General features: G+C 48.5%; 1 protein-coding gene across 4 annotated transcripts in view; it reads right to left on the bottom strand.

Moving 5' to 3' along the window:
- Positions 1-14,538, bottom strand: part of Slc66a2 (solute carrier family 66 member 2) — a 36,066-nt gene extending 21,528 nt beyond the window's left edge. The window contains exons 1-5 of one of the 4 annotated variants that reach the window (XM_055628012.1): positions 14,440-14,538; positions 14,127-14,164; positions 13,217-13,432; positions 12,442-12,778; positions 7,225-7,358 (exon numbers count right to left, since the gene is read on the bottom strand). In XM_055628012.1, the coding sequence (XP_055483987.1) occupies positions 7,225-7,358; positions 12,442-12,644 (337 nt within the window). In that variant the 5' untranslated portion in view covers positions 12,645-12,778; positions 13,217-13,432; positions 14,127-14,164; positions 14,440-14,538. The remainder of the gene's footprint in view (positions 1-7,224; positions 7,359-12,441; positions 12,779-13,216; positions 13,433-14,126; positions 14,165-14,439) is intronic. The other 3 variants (XM_055628013.1, XM_055628010.1, XM_055628011.1) reach the window with 3 other exon arrangements.
- Positions 14,539-21,750: the final 7,212 nt, after the last annotated feature.

Below are 21,750 nucleotides of genomic sequence, written 5' to 3'. Positions count from 1 at the left end.
TCCACGCCACCGGGGCACCTGGGGTCAGCGGGCAGACTCTCACTTCCTGGGGTTCAAATTGTTAAAACAGATGTGAGGTCACAGGCTGTGTCCCTCCCGGCATTCTGTGGATGTAAACAACTGGCAGTAACAGAGTATGACCCCGTGACTGCTTGCAGGAGGAAGAGTGGGGACCTGTCAGCAACTCTGTGATTTGCAGACCACACCACACCATGTGTAGCCCCTGGGCACCCGGCTATGTATGAATCAGGCCAATTTTACTCGCGCTTCTGCTAAAGATCAAGATCCACGAATGTAGAAAGGGAGAGAGTACATGCTAGAACATTCAGGTACAAAGTGTGGGCAGAGCAAAGGTCCAGGGGTGGCCCAGGACAGAGTTGTGCATGACATTAACGGCCCTAGGCATCTGAAGCTCCTGAGGTCTCCTGTTTTCATAACCAGACAGGCTTAGAGTTGAAAACTGCTGTATATAGGGCAGACAGGAGAAAGTCCGGAGCTGAGAAATACATGAGACATTTGCAACCATCACACTTCTCTACAGATTTGATCCGTTCTCTGTTGGGCACTGGGGATCTGGATGTGACCCCAGAAATGGCTGGATGCTCCTCATCACAAGTGTGAATAATGTCCTACCCTTGAGAGACTGTGTGTGTGTGTGTGTGTGTGTGTGTGTGTGTGTTTGTGTGTGTGATGCTACATGACTTCCAAGGCCCGACTGCAAGAAAGACACAGCCCAGGTTCTTCTCTCCCAGCCTTGGTTTTAGGGTAACCTGAATTGAGGCCTGGGGCTCCTGTGGGAGTTCTGAAGAATTTGACAGAGGTGTGCCCTCCTCCCCAAGGCTCAGGAAGGCAGGTCTGCGCAGCAGGACCACCTGGGTTGGCATGTGCGTGACAGGCTGTGGACAATGGCTGCAGGTGGGATTGACAGAGAAGGCAGCTCAAGAGATAAAACCAAGGTGAGTCATGCTTAGAAACTGGGGTGGGATGCAGGCCCAACACAGTTTCCTGCAGTGGCCTATAGCAGCAGCCAAAGCCCTTGCAAAGGCACCAAAGTCGTAAGCTACACTCCATAAAAATGGACCTTGTAAGGTTTACAGCTCAGTGGCTCTTGCACACTCACAGATGGTAGCCAATCACTATGACCACCGACTTAGAACATTTTCATCCCAGTGTAAGAAACCTTCACCTGTAAATAGATACCACCCTTCGGCCCTAGAAAGCCCCAACCTGGAGCTCTAAGCACTAAGAGTTGAGACACATGTCAGCTCTGGACACATTTGACCACCCAGTCTCTGAGGCACAGTTTTGTCAAATAACTACTAAGAGAAAATAAAAAAAAAAAAACAAACAAACACTGTAAACCAAAATTTAAATTAAAAACAAACAAACAAACAGACAGACATAAGCTAGAAACAAAGTGACTCAAATGAACACACATATCCAGCTGGTAGAGCATCCAGGAAAAGGCACCACTCATGGTGACGCTGAAGCGCATCTCTCTGCCAGAACATGGCCTAGTGCATGGCCAACCCTGAGTGCATAATCCTCCAGTCTACCCACTGTTCTAGCAACCACATTGCTGGCATCATTATTCTCACTCATGAAAGCAGCGTGGGCTATGGCGCACATCCCATAATACTTTGGGTTTCTGAGAGACACGGTTAGGACACAGGTGGTGGAAGAGCTGAGCCATGTTTGAAGCTCAGCTGGTCTCGCCACGAGGGCTCTGCAGGAAGAACGTGCATAGTAAGGCGGGGCTCCACTTCCAAAAACCACCTCGGCCCACTGAAAAAGGCCAGGTGGCAGCCATGGCCTGTGCCAGCGAGATCTAGCACTGTGCTAAGACAGATCCACTGAGGTCTAGAGTGGAGATGACGGGGAGCATCCTGCAGAGATGGAGCAAGGGTCCAAAGACCAGTGGGCACCAGCAAGGACAGTAAAAGCACCAAAAGGGACACATAATGCCGCCAACCACGCTGGAGTTCATCCCTCAATGCCACGTAGAGCCATCGCTGCAGCTTCTAGGAAGTCAGATATAAAAGCTGATGGAGGCCTCCATTTCCTCCACAAATCAAAGCCCTGGTAACTCAGTGAGTGGGCATGGAGCCAATCAACCTTTAAGGAGTCTGCAGCTCTGGCCTGCTGCTGCTGCAGAGGCCAGACGGCCACACGGAGTTGGGCAGCAACAGATAAATAAGCCACAGTTCACGGTGGACAGTACAGGGAGAAGGGGGGTTGGGGAAGGGGTCTAGATCAAGAGTAGTTAATATTAAAAAGAAGAGAAAGACACATGAGCCCAACCACTGAGCAAGAAAGAATGCTAGGCCTCACAGTATGCTTGTGCTCAGACTCTGACTCAAGGGGACCAAGAAGCCGAATGTCAAAACAAACCACCAGAAACTTCCACACAAACTTTGACCATATGGAATGGTGCACTTGTATGGATGGTATGGAGGTTTTTTTGGCTGTGTTTCCTACATCACCTCCAGAGCAGTGGTTCTCAACCTTCCTAAGGCTGCGACCCTTTCTACAGTCCCTCATGTTGTGGGGGCCACCACCAACCATGAAATTATTTTGTTGCTATTCGTAACTATAGCTTTGCTACTGCTATGAATTGAGATATAAATATCTGTGTTTTCTGAACAGCCTGTGAAAGGGTTGTTCACCCCCCCACTGGGTCACAAGTCACGGGTGCAGAACCAGTGCTCTGGATACACCCGAGCCATCTACAAATGCAGTGATCGCTGGGTTTGCCTTGAAATGTGCTGACTGCGCTGGGAAGCCATTTATGGTAGAGCACCCGTCAAGCATGAACAGACCTAGCAGGGGTCAAAGGTCAGGGTGGGATCAGGATATAGGCCCACGTAAGGGATCAGGGTGGGTTCATGGTGTGGGCGCAATCACAAATGCTCTTCCTTAGTGATTCCATGTATGAGAAACTAAAACTGAAAACCAAAACTCACCCAGCACTCACAGGACGTGCCCGTTATCCACGGGCTCCAGAAGGACAGAGCACCTGCCTGGCAGAAAGAGACATCACATAGTCCCATGGAGCCACCCTCACCTCCCCTCTGCCTCCCCCAGATCCAGTACTTAGAGCCCCTCAGTCTAAGTGAGCACAGGGAGGTTGGAACAAAGTCTCATGGAATATATGCAAATTTTAAGTTTGATTCTAATTTTAGAAATTACACAAATTTTGTGATAAGCCACTGACTATTAAAAATAATGGAAAAATGTATCAAAATGTTCAAAATAGTCACAAGGGTCTATTTTACTTTGTTTTCCTCAAAGTCAACTTTGAGAATATACTCCGCATGTTCTTTATAGCAAGACAACAGTTTTAGATCGTTCTCTTTCCTCTTATTTTATTTTATTTTATTTTATTTTATTTCATTTTATTTTATTTATTTTTTGATAAAGGAGTCTCACTGGGTAACCTTGGCTGGCCTGCACTTTGCTATGTAGACCAGGCTGACCTTGAACTCAGAGATTTACCTGATTTAGCCTCCCAAGTGCTGGATTTCAAGACATATTCAAGGCATATTCGAGGCATGTCGAAGGCATGAGCCATCATGTCCAGCTTTTTTCATTCGCTTTTTTGTCTTGTTTTTAATCTTAACTGGAAAATAGTTACCCTTAAAATTAAAGGTATAATATTAAGACACCTGGGAAAATGTTAAGCTTTTTTTTTTTTTTTTTTTTTTTTATGAGAACATTGTTACGACTATTTAATAATGTCCTCACTCTTCCTTGGGAGGCAGAAGCAGAAGGATCTCTGTGAGTTCATGGCCAGCCTGGTCTACATAGGGAGTTCCTGAGCAGCCAAGACTATATACTCTGTCTCAATATAAAAGTGTCTTCATAGGGTTGGGGAGATGTCTCAGCGGGTACAAGCCCTCGCTAGGCAAGTAGGAGAACCTGAGGTCTGTTCTCCAGCACACGCACACACACACACACACAGCTGCTACAGCTATGCCAGCCTTGCTGAAAAATGGGGAGCACTATATTCACAGAGAGACCTGCCTCAAGGGAGTATGGTGATGTGAAATACAGGACACCTGTCCTGGCTACTTTTATGTCAACTTGACACAAGCAAGAGTTATTTGAAAGAAGGGAACCTTAACTGAGAAAATGCCTCCAGAAGATCCAGCTGTAGGACATTCTCTTAATTAGTGATTGATTAAGGAGGCCCAACCCATTGTAGATGGTGCCATCCCTGGGCTGATGGTCCTGGGTTCTCTAAGAAAGCAGGTTGAACAAGCCATGGGAAACAAGCCAGTAAGCAGCACCCTCCTCGGCCTCTGCATCAGCTCCTGCCTCCAATATCCTGGGTCCTGTTGTGACTTCCTTTGATAATGAAAAAACTCTCCTTCCCAATTTGCTTTTTGGTCATGGTGTTTCATCACAGCAATAATAACCTTAACCAAGACAACAGCCAAAGTCCTCCTCTGGCCTCTGCATGGCAAGCACATGTAGCGCACATGTATGCATACACACAGCACGTGCACAGGGTTATACCAATTACTCTTAGCTTTCTAGCATTGATGTATCTGTGTGTGTGTATGTGTGCATATGTATGGTATGGCACACATGTGGAGGTCAATGGACAACATACAGGAGTCAGTTCTCTCCTTCTACCATGTGGGTCCCAAGGATCAAACTCAGGTTTTCCCGGGCTTAACAACAGGCATCTTCTTACTAGTCCTTCATAAATTATTTTCATAATCAGTTTGCCTGAATTGTGCCTCATGAGGCCCATGGTGCTACCAGGCCATACCTGTTCTTAGGATGGTGCTCAAAGTTCTTATAGAAGGCACCAACTTCCTATGTAAAATACGGCTGGTGAGGTATTTCCTGGGCCCCAGGACCTCGGCAGCTGCAGGGCTGGGTGGCTGTGGGCGGCCACCAGGGTGCATTTCTGGGTTGTTTAACACACCACCTTCCTCCTCCGTGTAACAAATGATAAGATATGAACACACACATTTTATTAAAGCTATTCTCAGGAATATGTTAAGACCAGTGTCTTAACCAAAGTAGAAGTCCTGTAAATATGAACTGGAATCAAAAACTGAAAGTGCTAAAGATGTAAATATCAAGACTTCTCAGGTGGCTTGGTGGCACCTGTGTTTAGTTCCAGCATTTGGGAGGCAGAGGCAGGAGGAGCTCGGTGAATTCTAGGCCAGCCTGGTCTACATGGTAATTTCTACAACACCCCAGACCCTATCTGAAAAAATAAAATAATAGCAGCAGCAAAAAAAATAAATTCTCAGACAAGCACTGCTCCATGGAGGGCTCTAAGGCCCAGTGAGGTGAGTCCTGCTCTATCCCACAAGGGGGCCCAGAATGATGTTCCTCCTCAAGATCAACGATCTTAATCACATCTGCAGAGGCCCTTCCTAAACTTGGGGGACATCCCTGGGGTCAATATTATGCCCATAAGGGGCCCCTGACAAAAATTCATTTTCCAGTCATAGCCCTGGAAACTGTTGCTTCACTATTTTAACTCAGTCCTAGTTACCAGCACACAAACAGTGCCATGGAAACTACATGGATCAACAACACACAAGAGAACAATTGGGACTCCATGACCCAATTTCTGGCACTTTCTGGCCTAGACTGTGCTCGGGTATGCTCTGAAAGCTCCCTGCCCTCACAATCACCTGAGGTGAAGGGACATGTACAGTGTTGTTCTAAGGAAACACATGTCATGCTCTAAGCATGAACCTCCTGTAGCTGACATCTGACACGAGTCACACTCAGAGACAACGCACATGGCAGCTGAAGTCAGGAACCTGTTCTTGTATTTACAGCACAGAAGCAGTAAAACATGCAGCGATCCCTGGGACCCTGAGTACAACTGTCTCCTTAGCCTCTCAGCTTTCTTACATGCGAGCATGGTGAGGAACCCACTATCTTGCAGCCACGATGACATCCTGTTCCAAGGCTCAGAGGGGCTCACAGCTTGCTATATGGAAAGTTGGAGCACAGAGAAGGACAGGTCGTGCTTCTAAAAAGCAAGCCCATGGTATCAAGGAGAGCTGTGAAGCCTCGGCTCCTATGTGGATATCCTGCTGCCCTTCAAGGTACAAGTCTCAATATTATCAGCACCAGCACTGGTGGTGTTTCAGCACGCAAACAAACAAACCACACCAGGAGGACGGGGAATACATAATCAGGGGAGATTAGGAATGGTATTAATGGGAAGAATGGATGAGAACACACCAGTAGATGTGAATTAGCATCCTTATTAGCTTCTCCCCAAAACCAGGTATATGAAGACCTTTCTATGAAGGTGTATGAACCACTTTCTATGAAGATAGGAATGGTATGACCTGTTTTTACTAAAACCAGGTGGAAACAAAAACACAGAAGGATCCTGTTAATTGGGGGAAAAAATAATGATCATAAATGTCTCTCTCTCTCTCTCCCTCCTTCCTGCCCTCCCTCTCTTAGGTCATTAGTGGAAAGATATCAAAGGCAGGCTTTTCTGGGTGTGGTGGTATGTGCCTATATTCCTAGCACCAAGGACACTGAGGCTTAAGGCCAGCCTGCGTTACGGGGAGAGAACAAGTCTCAGAGAAAGAACAAGGAGAAAGGAGGAGGAAGAATTAGGGGAGAATTAGAATTAGGAGGAGGCAGAATTTCAGTCTCCTGTGCACAAGAAGCGCACCAGCCTGCACTGAGCACAGAGAGCCGCATCAGAAAGCTTTCCAGAAGAGGAGACCAACAACAGCAAGTATTTTGTGTTTTCTGAGCTGCCTGAGGTCAAGGAGTGGCTTGTGCTCAGCAGGTGATGGTCTTGTCCAAGTCCTCAGACCACAGAACATACAGGCCCAGGGTGTGTTATGCCTTAGATGGATGACTGCGCGTGAGAGACATGCTAACGGGCACACTGACAGGCTTGGTTCACCTGGCAGTCGCACACAAACGACCCTGCCTTCTCCAGTTCTTCTGTGACAAGACTCAGTCAGGACGTGAGCAAAAGTGGCAGGAAACCGCGCCCAGGTTCCACGAGAGAAACTCTTACCGGAATTGTTTCAAACTGAGCTGTGTTGTTCAGTCTTTTACAATATGGAAAACACTACAACACATTACAGATAACTGGCCTTTGGTGAAACAAAGGCTGCCTAGATAACACTCAGGTAGTTTTATTTGTTTTGGCTTCACAGGAGCTAAGTTCTGTCTGTTGACTACAAAAGTCTTTCTCCAGGATGCTACACCCACCTGTGAAGGAGCGACGTTTGACGTTGAGCTCATTGGCCACGCGGACCTCGGTGCAGAGCTTTAGCATCAGCAGCATGGTGAGGATCATGACGATGCTCTGCCACAGGAGCGGGGACTCAAAGTGCCTTCCAAACCTAGGAGAGGAAAGAGAGCCCGCATCGGGACGGAAACAGACACCAGCCCAGCCAGGACACCCACAGCCTCCCCTCAACCAGGGCCTCGGCTGCGAGGGGAAATGAAGTCCAGGGGAGAGTGGTATGCACACAGCCCAGCCCTGGCACGTGCTGCCTAGTCTTCCAGGGTCTCCATGTGTGACTGGGCTGGAATAGGGAAGGGCCAAGGGACCCAGGTCAGACTCAGCAAGGGACCTGGAACACCATGCCCACATCTCCCCCCTCCGTGGACTCTGTGGCCTAGTCACACACTCCGTAAGGGCCACATATTGGCATGAGAGGACCCTACCCTCCGGTCAAAGTCTAGCCTTAACCAGGCAAGACACTGTTCCTAGACCAACCACAGTAGCTCTGCTTCGCCTGTGGAAGGCTAATGTAGCCTGGTGCCAAATTTGCATTTCTATTTTCCACTAACAAGAGAAGGCAGCCAGGGCTCTCCCCACCAAAGATGCTTCTTCCACCCCAGGCCTCCCTGTGCTCCCTCCCTCGCTACCCCTCCTCCAGCCACTCCAGTGGCTCCCACTACTATTGAATATTTCAGCAACTGGGCCATACGCTTTGGAGGGCAGAACTGCAATTCAGCAACCAGCAAGGTCTGGGGATCACACCCTTGGCAGAGCAGAATACCACCAGGCTATGACATACAGACACAGGACATCTCCAAAGGCAGGTCCTGACATAGCCTTATCCCCACCACGGCAAAACACAAATGCAGGCTAGAACTGGCCTCAGCAGTTTGTTTGGCCTGAAAGACTTTCTAATTAGGGGGTTAGCATACGAAATTCAAGAGATTCTACACAGCAGCCTGAGAGTTGTACCCCCTGAAGCCTGTGAGACCAAGTCACAGCTCTAACCTTGCCCCCTATGTCTGCGGCCCATCACTGCACTGGTCTCTTGGGTCACGAGTTACCTCCAGGGCTGAGAAGGGAAGCTCTGCCCATAAACAGGAAGGATGGGGGGGGCGGATCTTGCTGATCCTAGCCAGCACCAAACCTACCCAGGGGCACACGCTACCATAGCATTCGTGTAGTTACTGCTGCACCAGAACTTGCTAGAAACCAATCTGCAAATGAAAACCAGGCAGCACTTATCACGCCACGTGTGCGGTCCACTCCTAGAGGCCCACACTCAGGAAAGTGAAATGGGAGGATTGTAAGGTCATAGCTAGCCTGGAAAATTCCAATCCAGGCCTGACAATAAGTTATACAAGTATCTCACAAAACTCCACTGTAACAGCATTGGTGAAAAACCACCTGGAGGGGCCCGACAGCCTTGCTTGTGCCTTAAGGAGTGGGTCTGCCAGACCTGCTCATTCCATCATGGTGTAGACCACACCAAACCTTTAACTGACCTGCAAGCTACCTTTAGTTCCTGGAAGTTATGTCTACAAACAATTCCCAGTCAGAGAGAATCCCAACCGGCTTGAGGGCCTTCAGGGCGCTCAGGACATTCTAAACATCCCCATGGGGTATGCTACTGCCCAGGTGAGCACAGCCAGCACAGCTGGTCCACAAGGGAGGCTCCCCTCTGCAATGAGGGCAAGTCTTAGTCTGCTGTGGGGTGGCAAGCCAAACTGAGGATGTGGCTGGATTTATTTATGGGAAGGCAGCTGAAACAGGACACAAACCTTCTAAAAGCACAACCCCAAAAGACATAAAGAACAAAATAAACAGGAAGCAAAGTTTAACATAATCAAATTTTAAAGATTTTTTTTTAAAGGGCCATTTCTTAGCAAACTAATGGACACGGTCTACAACTGAGAACGCAACTATATCCTGAGATCGTGTATGTGTGTGTCGGGGGGGAGGGGAGTGTGTGTGTGTCATTCCTCTCCTGCTCAAGACTGTGGGTTAGCAGAACTGTTCTAAGGACAAGTGGCAATTGCCACCACAATGGACGGTGTGTCTAAGGACTCTCATAGGAATGAAATGGTACTCATCATGGGAGATGTGCTGGAGTGGGATGCACAGGACTGACCAAGTCCAGCAACTGGTTCTGTGGACAACTTCTCCAAGTCCCAAAGTAACAGAAAAACCCTTGCGGAGGAGGTTACCTATCACTATAGCTACATATCGAAGGAAACTTATCACCTTAGTAGCAGGATGTTACTGCCTCTCAGATACAGTGTTTCCCACTCACAGCCAAACCTGCTGCCCGCAGTGGGAGAACTGACTGTCACCATCCTCATATCTCCCAGGACTGGGTGGAGAACCTTTGCTCAAGCAGAACCTGGGCACTACTCACTTCTATTACCGATCTGGGCCTGCAAACACTAGATAAAGGATCACGTGGCCCCAGCTTCTAACATCAAAAATGCAAAATCCTGTAACCCACATTTCACTAAGAACAGCCAGCTAAAGGCGAGTTCTGTAACATGATGAGGACTGTAAGAAATAAGGGCATGAGCGTTTCACAAGTTCCAGAATCCCTAGGTTTGCACAGTCTCTTCCTGCAGAACTGTCCAGCCTGAAAACGAAAAAAAGGAAACCTGCACCAAACCTCTAATGAGTTCTGAGGCCCATGTTGCAGCTAGCACTGGAGAAGTGCTGAGGGTTCTAAGTCTCTCCCTTTCATGGTTTGAGGGGTTCCCATCTAATGTGGAGCCTGCCACAACCAGGATTTGCTCCCCTCCTGTGTAGATGGGTATATGTTGCCAGTCATCGCTGCCACTGAAGCACAGACACTACAGCCTTTGGCTGTGTGAAGTCTGAGAGGATGCTGACTTGTGAAACCTTAAGAGGGATGCCAAGACCAGGGCTACAGAAAGCTCTGTGGAGGAGCACAGAAGGACCATCACATCACCTTGTCTCATGAGGGTCTCCACAGATGGGCAGCAGTGTCTCAGACACTGTCCAGACTTCTGGCTTTCATCCTCTAAGGATCTGGAAGGATACTTCCTAGATGGAAGCACTCAGAAAGGCCAGTACCATCCACTCCTCCCTTCCTCACAGTCTTCTAGAAGGCACTGGGAAACTGAGGCCCTGTGTACAGTGCCCACAGGAGCCCCGGGAGGCCCAGGACATCTTGGTATATGAGTTCTGCTGAAGAGGCCATTTGTGGACAAGGTTTGGCATCCACAGAAGGCGACCCAGACCCCAGGATGAAAAGTTTTCGAGATCTTCTCAGAGGTCCCAAAACAAAAGCAAGGAGACCAGTCCCAGTGTCCCTCCCCTCTAGTGCACCCAAGGAAAATGGCCTCACTTCTGATTTCTCCAAACCAGGTCAGTAGTCTGACCTCAGGCAGTCCTTGGATGTATTCCTCAACCCTAATAAGAGTGGATATCCTGTCCCTGCATAAATTAAACAGTGCAGCTGGGCTACATTGAGCAGTCTGCCTGAAATCAAGGCTCCCTCCTGTCCAACAGTATGAGCATGGTTATACTGAAGGATCTGCTTCCATTCAAGGTTAGATTTAATTAAGGCTACTTCCTGCATCCAGCCACAGTCACAACCCAGCTGGCGACTCCACCCTCCACCCAGGGGAAAGCAAGAGGAAGGAATCCTCGAAATGCAATTTCCCAGGTTTTGTTTTGTTTTGTTTTTTGTTTTTTTCTTAAACAAAAGTAGGAACTCATGACTTTCCTTAGAAGGTGCCCGGCCCAAAGCAAACAGGAAGGTGGCAGCCTCCAATGCTGCAGCAACAATGGTCAACTTATTCCACTCGACACAGCGGGGGTCCAGTGCTGGGACAGAGTGCAAAAGTGCCTAGAGAACTGCCTAGTCATAAATTCAGGGTGAACACCCTTGACAAAGCTCAGTGACCTGTACAAGTAGGTGTGCTCTATTTAGTGTAGATTTACTACATTTATTTCTTTATGTGTGTGGGCACATGTGTCACGGTGCATGTGTGGAGGGCAGAGAACACCTAGCAGGAGTTGATTCTCTCCTTCTACCATAAGAGACTGAACTCAGGGCTGGCTGTAAGCCCCTTTACCTACTGAGCCATCTCACCCATCAATCAAACTGATTTTAGCACTAGTTAACAAAATCTCAGGCCATTTCCAACAGTAAACAAACAGTCAAAAGCAAATAACTCTGCCACCAGCTCTCTGGATCCCTTCTCCCTGGCTTCTGCAGGCAGCTACCTTCGTGAGAACTGCATGAATAGCCTTCCCATGAGGACTTGGGATTGGCCAGAAGGAAAGACACTTTTTATCTTAGCATGCAGTGAGGAGACTTATTTCCTCTCAAGTATGTAAGGGATGGCTGTGGTGCCACCTGCCTTTAATCCTAGTAGCACTCAGGAGGCAGAGGCCGGATGATCTTGGAATTTGAAGCCAAGTTGGCCTAAAGCGTGAGCTCCAGGGCAAACAAAACCTCAAGTATGTATGGTTTCAACAACTGTTAAGATTAATTTCAACTTCCTCAGCAGAATGCAAATGAAAATGAGAGGAAGTTGACCCAAGAAGAGTTAGAAAACAGACTCTACCCAAGGATTACAGGGAAAACTCTGACTTCCTACCTAAGAAGACGGAAGAAGCTGGGCAGCAGTGGCACAAGCCTTCGATGCCAGCTCTCAGAAAACAAAGGCAGGTGGATCTCTGTGAGTTCCAGGCCAGCTTGGTCCAGGTGAGCTCCAGGACATACCTAGAGAAACCTTGTCTCAATACAAGTCAGGGGAAAGGACAGCAGAAGGCTCTTCTCCCCACAAGCACGCCAGGAAAACCCTCCTGCTAACTAACTCACTATATTATTTTCTCACCCTGGCGCCACACTCCACTCACTAGAAAGAAAGGCGGGGACCCAGGAACTGTGCCCACAGACAGGCCCCAGGATGTTTCAAAGTAAGGACACATTAAATGAACAAGCAGATCTGGAGATTATATGTGACTCTCTGCCCCAGCCTTGACAATCTTCCTGGAAATGACCTAATAAGTTCAGTAATAACTCAGGCTACGCGAAAACCATTGAAGAACGAGCGCCTGCTCTTCCGGAGATCTTTCAGGGAAAGTAGGCAGCCCACTCGCTGCCCCCTGAAACCTCCAAGAACAAAGAAAACCATTTCTCCAGCAGGCAGTCCCAGGCAGGAAAGTCCTGAACTTACCAGAAGAGTATCCGTAAAATATTGGCCACCAGTAGCACTAGGCACACGTGGGTGGAGAAACCGTCAGCATTCTGAGTCCTCCGGATGTCCCTGTACTGGGGGATGTACGGTACCACCCCTCCGAAGACCATGGCCCCAGCGGCCACCCAGGACACCAGCTGGTGCAGCGGGACCAGAAGCCAACCCAAGCCTTCCGCTTCCATCGCCAACACCGAGGCCGAGCTGCCAGCCAACGCCGTCCACCTGGTCCAAGCTCCTTTGCTCTCTCCGAGTCCGCAAGCTGACTGTCACCTCCACATGGCCGCCGCTATCCTGCGCAGTCAGCCACCATCCCGATCTGGAAGGGGGAACAGAGTAAAAGCACTGACAGGAGCTGGACCTGGACGCACCTGTGCCCGACCTGGAGTCTAGGTAGGGCCTGGGAGAGCGGAGCGCCCAGGCTCCCCCGGGGCGCGCGGCGGGGCTTCCCCGCAGACACCGGTCCTGCTCCTGGGAAGGCTCGGGAGCGGGAGAAGCGCGCCTGGCCCTCTGCCGGCCGCCCAGGGGCAGGGAGGAGTGCACCCCGCCGGGTTAAGGGAAGGAAGGGGTGTACCGCCCCAGAACGATAGCCGCGGGGGGTGACACCGCCCCAAAACGGGTTCAGCTAAAGGGGGGAGGGGTGGACGCGTGGCCCAGCGGGAAGCATAGCAACCCGGGCCCGAGTCCTCAAGTTCCACTGGGAGATTCCGCCCGAAAGCAAAGAGCAACCAAAGTGAGGCGAATCCGCGTCCCTTACCAGCCACGCCGCGCCAGTCGGTCCTTCTGTCCCTCAGTCCCAGCCAGAGAAAGCCCCGCCCCGTGACGTCACAATGGATTTCACGCCCACTTCAGGGTCCCGAGGCTACCCCGCTGGGTCCTAACGCGCGCGCGCGCGCGCGCAGACGGTGGGACGGGAAGGGAGAGGTGGCGGCCGCTCAGCTCTGTTTGGCTCTGCGTCCCAGATTGGGAAAACCTATGGGGAGGCGCTTTCAGGCCAAGTGACCACGTGAACCTGTTTCAAGCTAGCGCTGCGCGCCGAGCACAGTGTAGATGCCTCGCGCAGCCACGACAGCTGAAGATGAGATACTGGGTGTTGAAAGGAGCTGTCACCGTGGCCGGCTTTAGGCCTAGGAAGCCATCCTCTCCGTGATTCCAGGGGTCTTTGAGAGTGTCTGAAAAGTCTATGAGGAGCTAGCAACCCTTTCCTAGGACCGGAGCTTGGGAGTTCGCTGAACTACTCACTGATTGCCGCAGGCAACTACAGGGCTGGCGTCAGCACGCCACAGTTTGCTGAGCCGCCTCCGCCAAGGTGTGAGGTCAGTCCTCCTGGTGCTCATTTACAGGAAAAGAAAATTCCCAAGTACATCTCTAACCTCAGAGAGACCCTGATGGGCTGAGCAAGCTGAACCAGAAAAACCAGCTGCCTTGCCTGTCAGTAGGTACCTATGCAATGAGGCGCCAGAGGAGGTGGCAGCAAACAAATAGGAAATATATCAAACCCTGCCTGGCATCCTTACGCAAAGAAGTGGCCTGGGCAGGGCAACCCCCGCCCCGCCCCCAGAACACAGCTAACCCCACCCATCTCACCAGATATCGCCCTTCTTTTCACCAGGTCTGGCACAGTTTCTCACCTGGTTGGTTTTGTAGTAAATCATTTTAAGACTCACCTAAGATCAATTCCAAACAAGCTTGATTGTCCAGGGGCCTAGAAAACACAGGAAGCACTCATGCTTCAGCAGAGCCCACAGTCCCCATAGCCACTTCCTGAACCAACACACTCAAAGCGCAACACCAGGAAAAAAAAAAAAAAAGGAAGATAAATAAACAGAAGGAAACTACTACAGGACTGGGTGAGGGGGAAGTAGGTGTTGCCGTTTAGCATACACCCCAGCCCCTAACCTCCTGTCCTGCACCCCAAGGCTCCAAGGCTCTGAGATTCCATTGCCTCTCCTGGCTCTCATGGTGCATTTAATGAGTCACCTGTGGTCACGTTGCTTGCTGTAAGTATCCCAAGGGCTGTGGATCCACAAAAGGAGGCTTGCTGCTCAGCACACGCCAGAGGCGCCTCTAGAAGCCTAGCACACAGCCCTGTGTTCTGGCGCAGTGCTGTGTGCCCTGTAGTGTCTGGTAAGGCAAGCTGCCATCTGCAGAGTCATGAGTGTTTTGTTAACATTACCTCATCTGGGTTCTGAGCCCTTGGTCTAGAGGCTGGAGTGATTGCCTGTTGTGCAAGGACCTTCAGTTCTTCACAGGTGCTCCGCCAACAGCGGACTCCCCACATTCCCAAAGAGAGAAGCCAATCGAGCAGAGCAAGGTTGAAGAATGGCCTCCAGAGATGGTTTGCCCTAATTCATAACAGTCATGCATGCTCTCATCGTAGGTGGGAAAACATATCTTGTTTTTGCAGATGTGACTGCATTAAGCATTAAGCTGGGCTCAAGACTGGGTACTATCCAGGGAGCCTTTAAGAACAACCACATGAATCTTCACAGGAGAGAACAGATTTAAGGGAAAAGAAGAGTGGGGGGGGACAGAGACAGAGCACTCAAAATGCAGCCTTGAAAGCTGAACTGAGCCAAGGGTAGCCTATGATCCCACTGTTTGGGAGGCTGCCTGGAACTCTGAACACTGCAGTTAAAGAATCATGCATTGCTTGGCAGTGGTAGCACATTCCTTTAATCCCAGCACTCAGGAGGCAGAGGCAGGAGGACCTCTGTGAGTTTGAGGTCAGCCTGGTCTACAGAGTGAGTTCCAGGACAGCCAAAGCTACACAAATAAACCCTGTCTAAAAAAAATAAAAAATAAAATAAAAATACATACATATGAAGCTATCTCAACTATTTTACAATTAATGAAAATAAACAAAAATATGCTTAAATCTACACACTCAGATAGTTACCCCCCAAAGAGTTCTTTTACAGAACTTCTTAGTGATAACTTTCAATAATACAGAAATATAGAAAGAGTAGCAGAAAAGGATGAGAAGGCGGGGTAGAAGAGGAAATAATTGGGAAGGATAATAACACTAAAGTCCTTCCAAAAAGCCATAACTTAATAGTAATATACCACCTACGTATGTCAGTATGTCATAGAACATGAAGAAATCTAGCTAGTGGAAGCTTCATTCCTACTGGCTAGTATTCATAGTGTTATGAACCCTCAAGCTACAATCAACACCTGCAAGGCCAGACCATGCACACTGGTGCAATATGACACGAATATCAGAGTACTCAAAATTCACCAGTGTTTGAAAGGAAAATCAGGCCCCCAGAATTGGTATAGGACTTAACCAGACACAAAACCTCAGCACAAAGGAGATTTAGTACCCCAGAGGGACAAGGGGGGTGTATGCAAAGGCAGCAGCAGCAAGTACAAGAAAGAAAAGCAAGAAGAGAACCAAGAACAAGAAAGGGTGTTTCTGCAGGAGAGGATTGTTAAGAGGGAAAGTGGGAAGTCTGTGCTAGGGGGAGTTGGTTAATCCTGACTAGACAGATTAGCCAAATAAAAATTTTTGATTATTGGACCTTGGTGTTTTGTCTCAGGAATGCATCAGTGGCCAAATAAGGGGATAGACCTTGGGGGCAGCTCCCGGAATGTGATGGTTTTTATTTAGCAAGAGAGAAAAGCTTCTTGTAGTAGAAATTCACAACTGGTCAACAAGCACAGATTTAGGAATTTGGAATGTTCAGCCCCAAATGGGTTGTCTGCATTGTACATGTCCCCTGAAGGCCCAGGGATCTATGTGGGAAAGGGGTGGAAAGAGAGTAAGTCCTAAATGTGGTGAATGACTTCAAGAAAGCAGTATTTTCCGGACCCTAGAGGGCAGAGGCGCATAGGAACTCAGACTGTGACAGCATGCATGAGACCTTCATAAACCCAAGAAAGACAAAATCCCAGCCTAGAGAAGGAAGGTGGGCACAGAGTCCCACCCCTTACCAGGGAGCTCTTGCAGGATAGCTGCTTGGGGCGGGAAAGGCAGTTTTCTTCAGTGGAGTGACACTGCTGTGTTGACCTCACTCCAGTGCAGTCCCCACGCCCAGGAACAGTCAGTCAACACAAACTGGATTCCAAAGTTTTCCCCCCTCCCTCTCCACTCCCTCTCTCTCCACTCCCTCTCTCTCCACTCCCTCTCCACTCCCTCTCCACTCCCTCCCTCTCCACTCCCTCTCTCTTCACTTCCTCCCTCCCTCCCTCTCTTCCTCTTTCCCTCCCTCCCTGCTCCCTCCTTCCCTCCCCCCTCCCCACTCCCTCCCTCCCTCTTTCTCCACTCCCTCTTTCCCTCCCTCTCTTCCTCTTTCCCTCCCTCCTTCCCCCCTTTCTTCCCTTTCTCCCTCCTTACTTTCTCTTGAGAGAGAGAAAACATGAAATTGGGTGAGCAGGGAGGTGGGAGAGGATCTAGTAGGAGCTGGGGAGGAGAATGAGTGATCAAAATGTATTGTATAAAATTCTTAAAGAATTAAGGAAAACATTTTTTAAGGTTGGATGAGAGCCTCCTAAACATGTCCACAACAGGGTAATTATACGTGGGTGAGGCTGAATACAGGCAGCTGCTAGCCTGTTGCCAGGCCCTAGAACCAGAACCTCTTCACTGCTGAGGTCCAGCGGGCAGTGTGGCTCCCAGCGGGGGTTGCCAGGAGGCACTCCACTCCCAGCTTTCTCCTGCCTTGGTTGTGCTATGGAGCTCTTGCCTCTCCAGATGAAAGAAATGTTTTCTAATTTAGAATTGGTTCCACATTATCTTTCTGTGTGCTGCTCTGCATCTTTGATTGCATATAGGAATGTTACTCTTAGACTGTTTTCTTGAGATCAGCTGTCTTCAACCCAGGGAAATGGTGCTTGATTCGTATCTCTCTACAGTGCACTTTAATATTCTTTAATATTTAATGTGCTTTTGCAAGGTCATTCCTTAATCGCTCGGATGTCCAACAGTCTCATATTTGTTGTGTCACAAGCAAGCTATACAGTTTCCTTTTTTATTACTACGTGTTATACAAATGGAATATAACATTTCCATAAGTTCATGTAGAACACAGTAACCCTGCCTTTGTTCTTTTTTCTGGTTGTCCTATAGTCTCTCTTTCTCACAGACCATCTCTGGTGGGCTTCTGAATATGCGAGGAGACATGCTGTATTTGTCTTCGCATGTCTGATTTATTTTGCTCAGTATGCTTACCTCTAGCTCCTACAAGTGACAGTCCATTCTTCACAGCTAAACTCCATTGTGTGCACACGCACTCCTAGGACCTGGACTGATTCCATCTTGACTACTGTGAATATCCTAAATAAATCTACATGTGTAAACATCTCTTTTGCATGCTGATTTTGCTTCCTTCTGAAAGATAATTGGTATTTCTCCTTATTCTTTTGAGAAGCATCTATTCAGGTCATTTGCCCCTTTTTGATTGTGTTTCTTGATTTTGATAAAAGTTGGGTTATTAATATATTCTGGGTATTAATTTTCTGTTGGGATTTCCACCCTGCTCTGTGGGCTGTCTTTTTCTCTTTTCTCTGCTCATTCATTCCCTTTCTGTACACAAGATGGATTTTAATTTTACACAGTTCCCTTTGTCAATTCTTGTATTTATTTCCTGGGCTTTTGGAATCCCTTTTAGAACATCATTGCTTTGCCTGCATCTTAAAATGTCTCTTTGTTTTGTTTTTTGTTTGTTTGTTTGTTTGTTTGTTTTTTGCTTTTTGTTGTTTTTTAATTGTTGATGGTGGTGGTGGTGGTGGCGGTGCTCTTTGCTGTTGTTGAAACGGAGTTTCTCTGTGTAGCCCTGGCTGTCCCATAACTCACTCTCTAGTCCAGGCTGGCCTCTAACTCACAGAGATCCACCTGCCTCTGTCTCCCAGGTGCTGGGATTAAAGGTGTTCACCACCACTGCCTGGCTAGAAAGGAAGATTTTAAAGAACCAAGAGGCAATATTGTAGAGTAGGTTTTGCTTTAGTGTTTATTAAACTTGAAATCTATACAATCAAAGTGAAGGCTGATTTTCACCAAACAAATCCACATGATCTGCTCTATTATAGAATTTTCCTGAACCTAGATTCATATCCAGGAAACCATCGCCAAATCCAACATCATAGCCTCCCAACCTTCTGCATATCTTTTAAAGCTTTTACAATTTTAGCTATTATGTCTAGCTCATTGATCTATTTTTAGTTAGATATTTTCCTCTATGTATCTAGCTATCCAGTTATCTGGGTAGAAAGAGGTACTTCTATGACAATGAAAATTAGTTTGTGCTCTTTAGGATAAATTGTTCGGGCTTCATGCCTTGGTTACATCATCCCACCAAGGCCCCAAATGTTGAGTTTCCACAGGCATGTGTGTATAGGGCCTTCCATGGTCTCAGGACAATCATCGTTCCCTCACAGAATATAACGGAGCACCTTCCTTGTTGCAGTAGTCTCTGGCATGACTGTCTTTTCTGCTGAAGCAAGGAGGCTTGTTGCTCTGAGGCCCTTTCCTGGCCTCTTGCTCCTGACCCAATGATCAGATCTCTCTACTTCCCAGATAAAGTGAGTGCACCTCCATCTCCTGCCTAATAACTTCTTTTGGTGCCTCCCAGAAAGCCTGAGGGCCCTCACCACACACACACACACACACACAGAGAGAGAGAGAGAGAAAGAGAGAGAGACAGACAGACAGACAGACAGAGACAGAGATGGAGGTGGGGGAGGAGAGAGAAAGCAAGATGGAGCCCCCTCTCCTCCTGCCTGCCACCTCTGTCCTGCCCAGTGAAAGGAGGCACACCGAGAAGCAGGACTCTGCTTGTGGATATATGGTGATCAGGAAAGGCAGGCTAGGAGCTGCACCAAAATGCACTTCTTTAACCCTGTGTCTTGATCCTGTGATCCCAAGAAGTGTCTCTATCTCACCCCAACTGCACCAAGGACAGCACGACTCTCTGCAATGGTTCCACTTCTGGAACTTTCCTCGGAAACACTCCATGATCCCATGGTTGTTTCTCTCTATTGAAGAGGGGTCATGAGCCCCCTGGGCTCTTACTCCTTTCTTGGGAAGCCTGTCAGCCTTCCTAAGGAGTGGTCCTAAGTTTTCTGCAACAGAACCTCACTCCTCCCCCACCCTGGGAAGAGACTTCTTGTCTACCTGGTGGGGTCTAGGGGTCTTTGGCTTCATAGCTTGCTGGACTATGCTTTATCTAGATGCCATTTGGCTCTGCTCTGGCTAGTCTGGTCACCAGCCATGACTGGGAGCCTCCAGGGAGACCTTACTGGTGGGTATAGACTCTGCTAGTCTGTGTGTCTGGTTCTTGGCTTCTGTGGTCCAGGCTCTGTTTATGCTGTCTGCAATGTAGAAAGCAAAATGTGTGGAGGATGTGGTCCCCCTTTAGCTTAAACTCCAGCAAGGCTCTGCCACTGCTTGCATTGAACCGAATCTGTCTCCATGGTGTCAACCAGCTCTCTGACACCCTGCTTGAGGCTGACTCTGTTAGCAGCGAATGTCAGAAACACCATTCTTCGAACTGAGAAGGCCCAAGGGAGGGACACCACCGTGAAATGGCCTCGTGCCTTTTATTAACTGGAAGACCATTTGCTCTGGGCTGTGACAGACCAGGCCAGCCAAGTAAAGCCTTGGTCTTGTCTCTCCAGGAGTATTTCTCTTTCCTCGTTGGAGGTTGGTCTGGTACTATGTATTCAAATGCTGATTTCAGTGCCCTGAGATCTGGTTACCGCCCTCCAATGAATATTGTTAAAATGTTGAACTATCTCCTACAACTATGTGAAGAGAAGGAATGTTCCCCAAGATCCCTGATAAGTTGATGAAAAGTCCTGTACCTGGGCAGGGCAGAGGAAGGTAGGCGTGGCTAAGGTTTCTGATTTGGGAATGACAGGAAGAAAGGAGAGAAGAGGCACCCATGATGGGTTAGCTAGAAAAAGGAACCACGTGGCCCAGGAGGAAGGACTCTGAAAGTGACAGGGAAAGGAGCAATCCAGATGAAGGCTAAGCAACTATTTATGGAATTATGGGCAGGAGGCAGGCCAGTTAGGAATGACTAAAGCAGATGGAATGGGATGCTGGCTAGGAGATAATGGCAGGTAGCTTGGGAGGTAATAGGCCATACCCAAGTTGTTTTAAGGTAATTATACAATCTATTAGATGTCTGTCTTACTGATTGATTATGGCAGTGGGTTAAATAATACCACTGTAATAATTATAAACATATTGAGCCTGACACCATTTATTTTCAACATTTCCTCCTTAAAGTGGTCCTGGTAAATCCTGAGCCTTGAAGCTGTGGAATGCTACCAACTGGACACCCTGGGTAAGACTGTAGTTCCACAGTCCCTGTGGGCGGCCATAGGCTGTTCTCCCCACATCTCTTCACAGCGGCCCACAAGGAGAAGTCAGGCACTGCTGCACAGCCCGACTCAGGCCGAACCACAGAGGCTGACTGGGGGCCACGCAGGGCCAGCTCTCGCACCTCTCTCTACTCAGGCTTCAGTTGGTACTAGTCACAGCAGCAGTAATTTCTGTCTCAGTCCTCCCCCCCGCCCCCCGGAAAATGACACGTAAAGGACTGTGTCTTAGTCACTGCTCTAGTGCTGTGAAGAGGCACCATGACCAAGGCAACTCTTGTAAAGGAAAGCACTTAAATGGGGGTTTGCTTACTGTTTCAGACGGTTAGTCTATTGTCATGGTGGGGAGCAGGGCAGCAGACACGGCTGGGGAAGTAGCTGAGAGCTACATCCTGATCTGCTGGTGCAGGGGCAGAGGTGGGGGCTGGGCCTGGCATGGGCTTTTAAAACCTGAAAGCTCAGCCAGATATGGTGGCACACCTTTAATCCCAACACTCTCCAGAGACAGGCGGTCTCTGTGAGTTCAAGGCCAGCCTAGTCTACAAATCCAGTCCAAGTCAGCCAGAGCTCTTGTTACACAGAGAAACCCTGGGTGGTGGGGATGACACTCATATCCTATCCGCAGTGACACATTTTCTTCAACAGGGCCATACTTGCTAATCCTTCTAATCCTTTTAAAGAGTTCCACTCCCTAATAATATGAGCCTATGGAGGTCATTCTTATTTAAACCACCACAGACCCAAAAGGCAAAACGTTCATATTTTTAAAATTTACCATTTAAACACATTAATTGATATATAATTCACACACTGTAAAAATTCACTCAAAGTAAGTAATTCAATGATTTTTTAGTATCTACACAGATTGTTGCGGCAATCTCATGTCAGGGGACTTGTTCCGCAAGAAGGAACCCCTGACCTATGAAGCAGCCGCGCCCACGTCCCCCCTCACACTGCAGCAACCAC

This window comes from Psammomys obesus, unplaced genomic scaffold (assembly GCF_907164565.1).
Source record: "Psammomys obesus unplaced genomic scaffold, mPsaObe1.curated_primary_1811, whole genome shotgun sequence".
Taxonomy (NCBI): Eukaryota; Metazoa; Chordata; class Mammalia; order Rodentia; family Muridae; genus Psammomys; species Psammomys obesus.
This window is presented reverse-complemented; position numbering and strand designations above follow the sequence as displayed.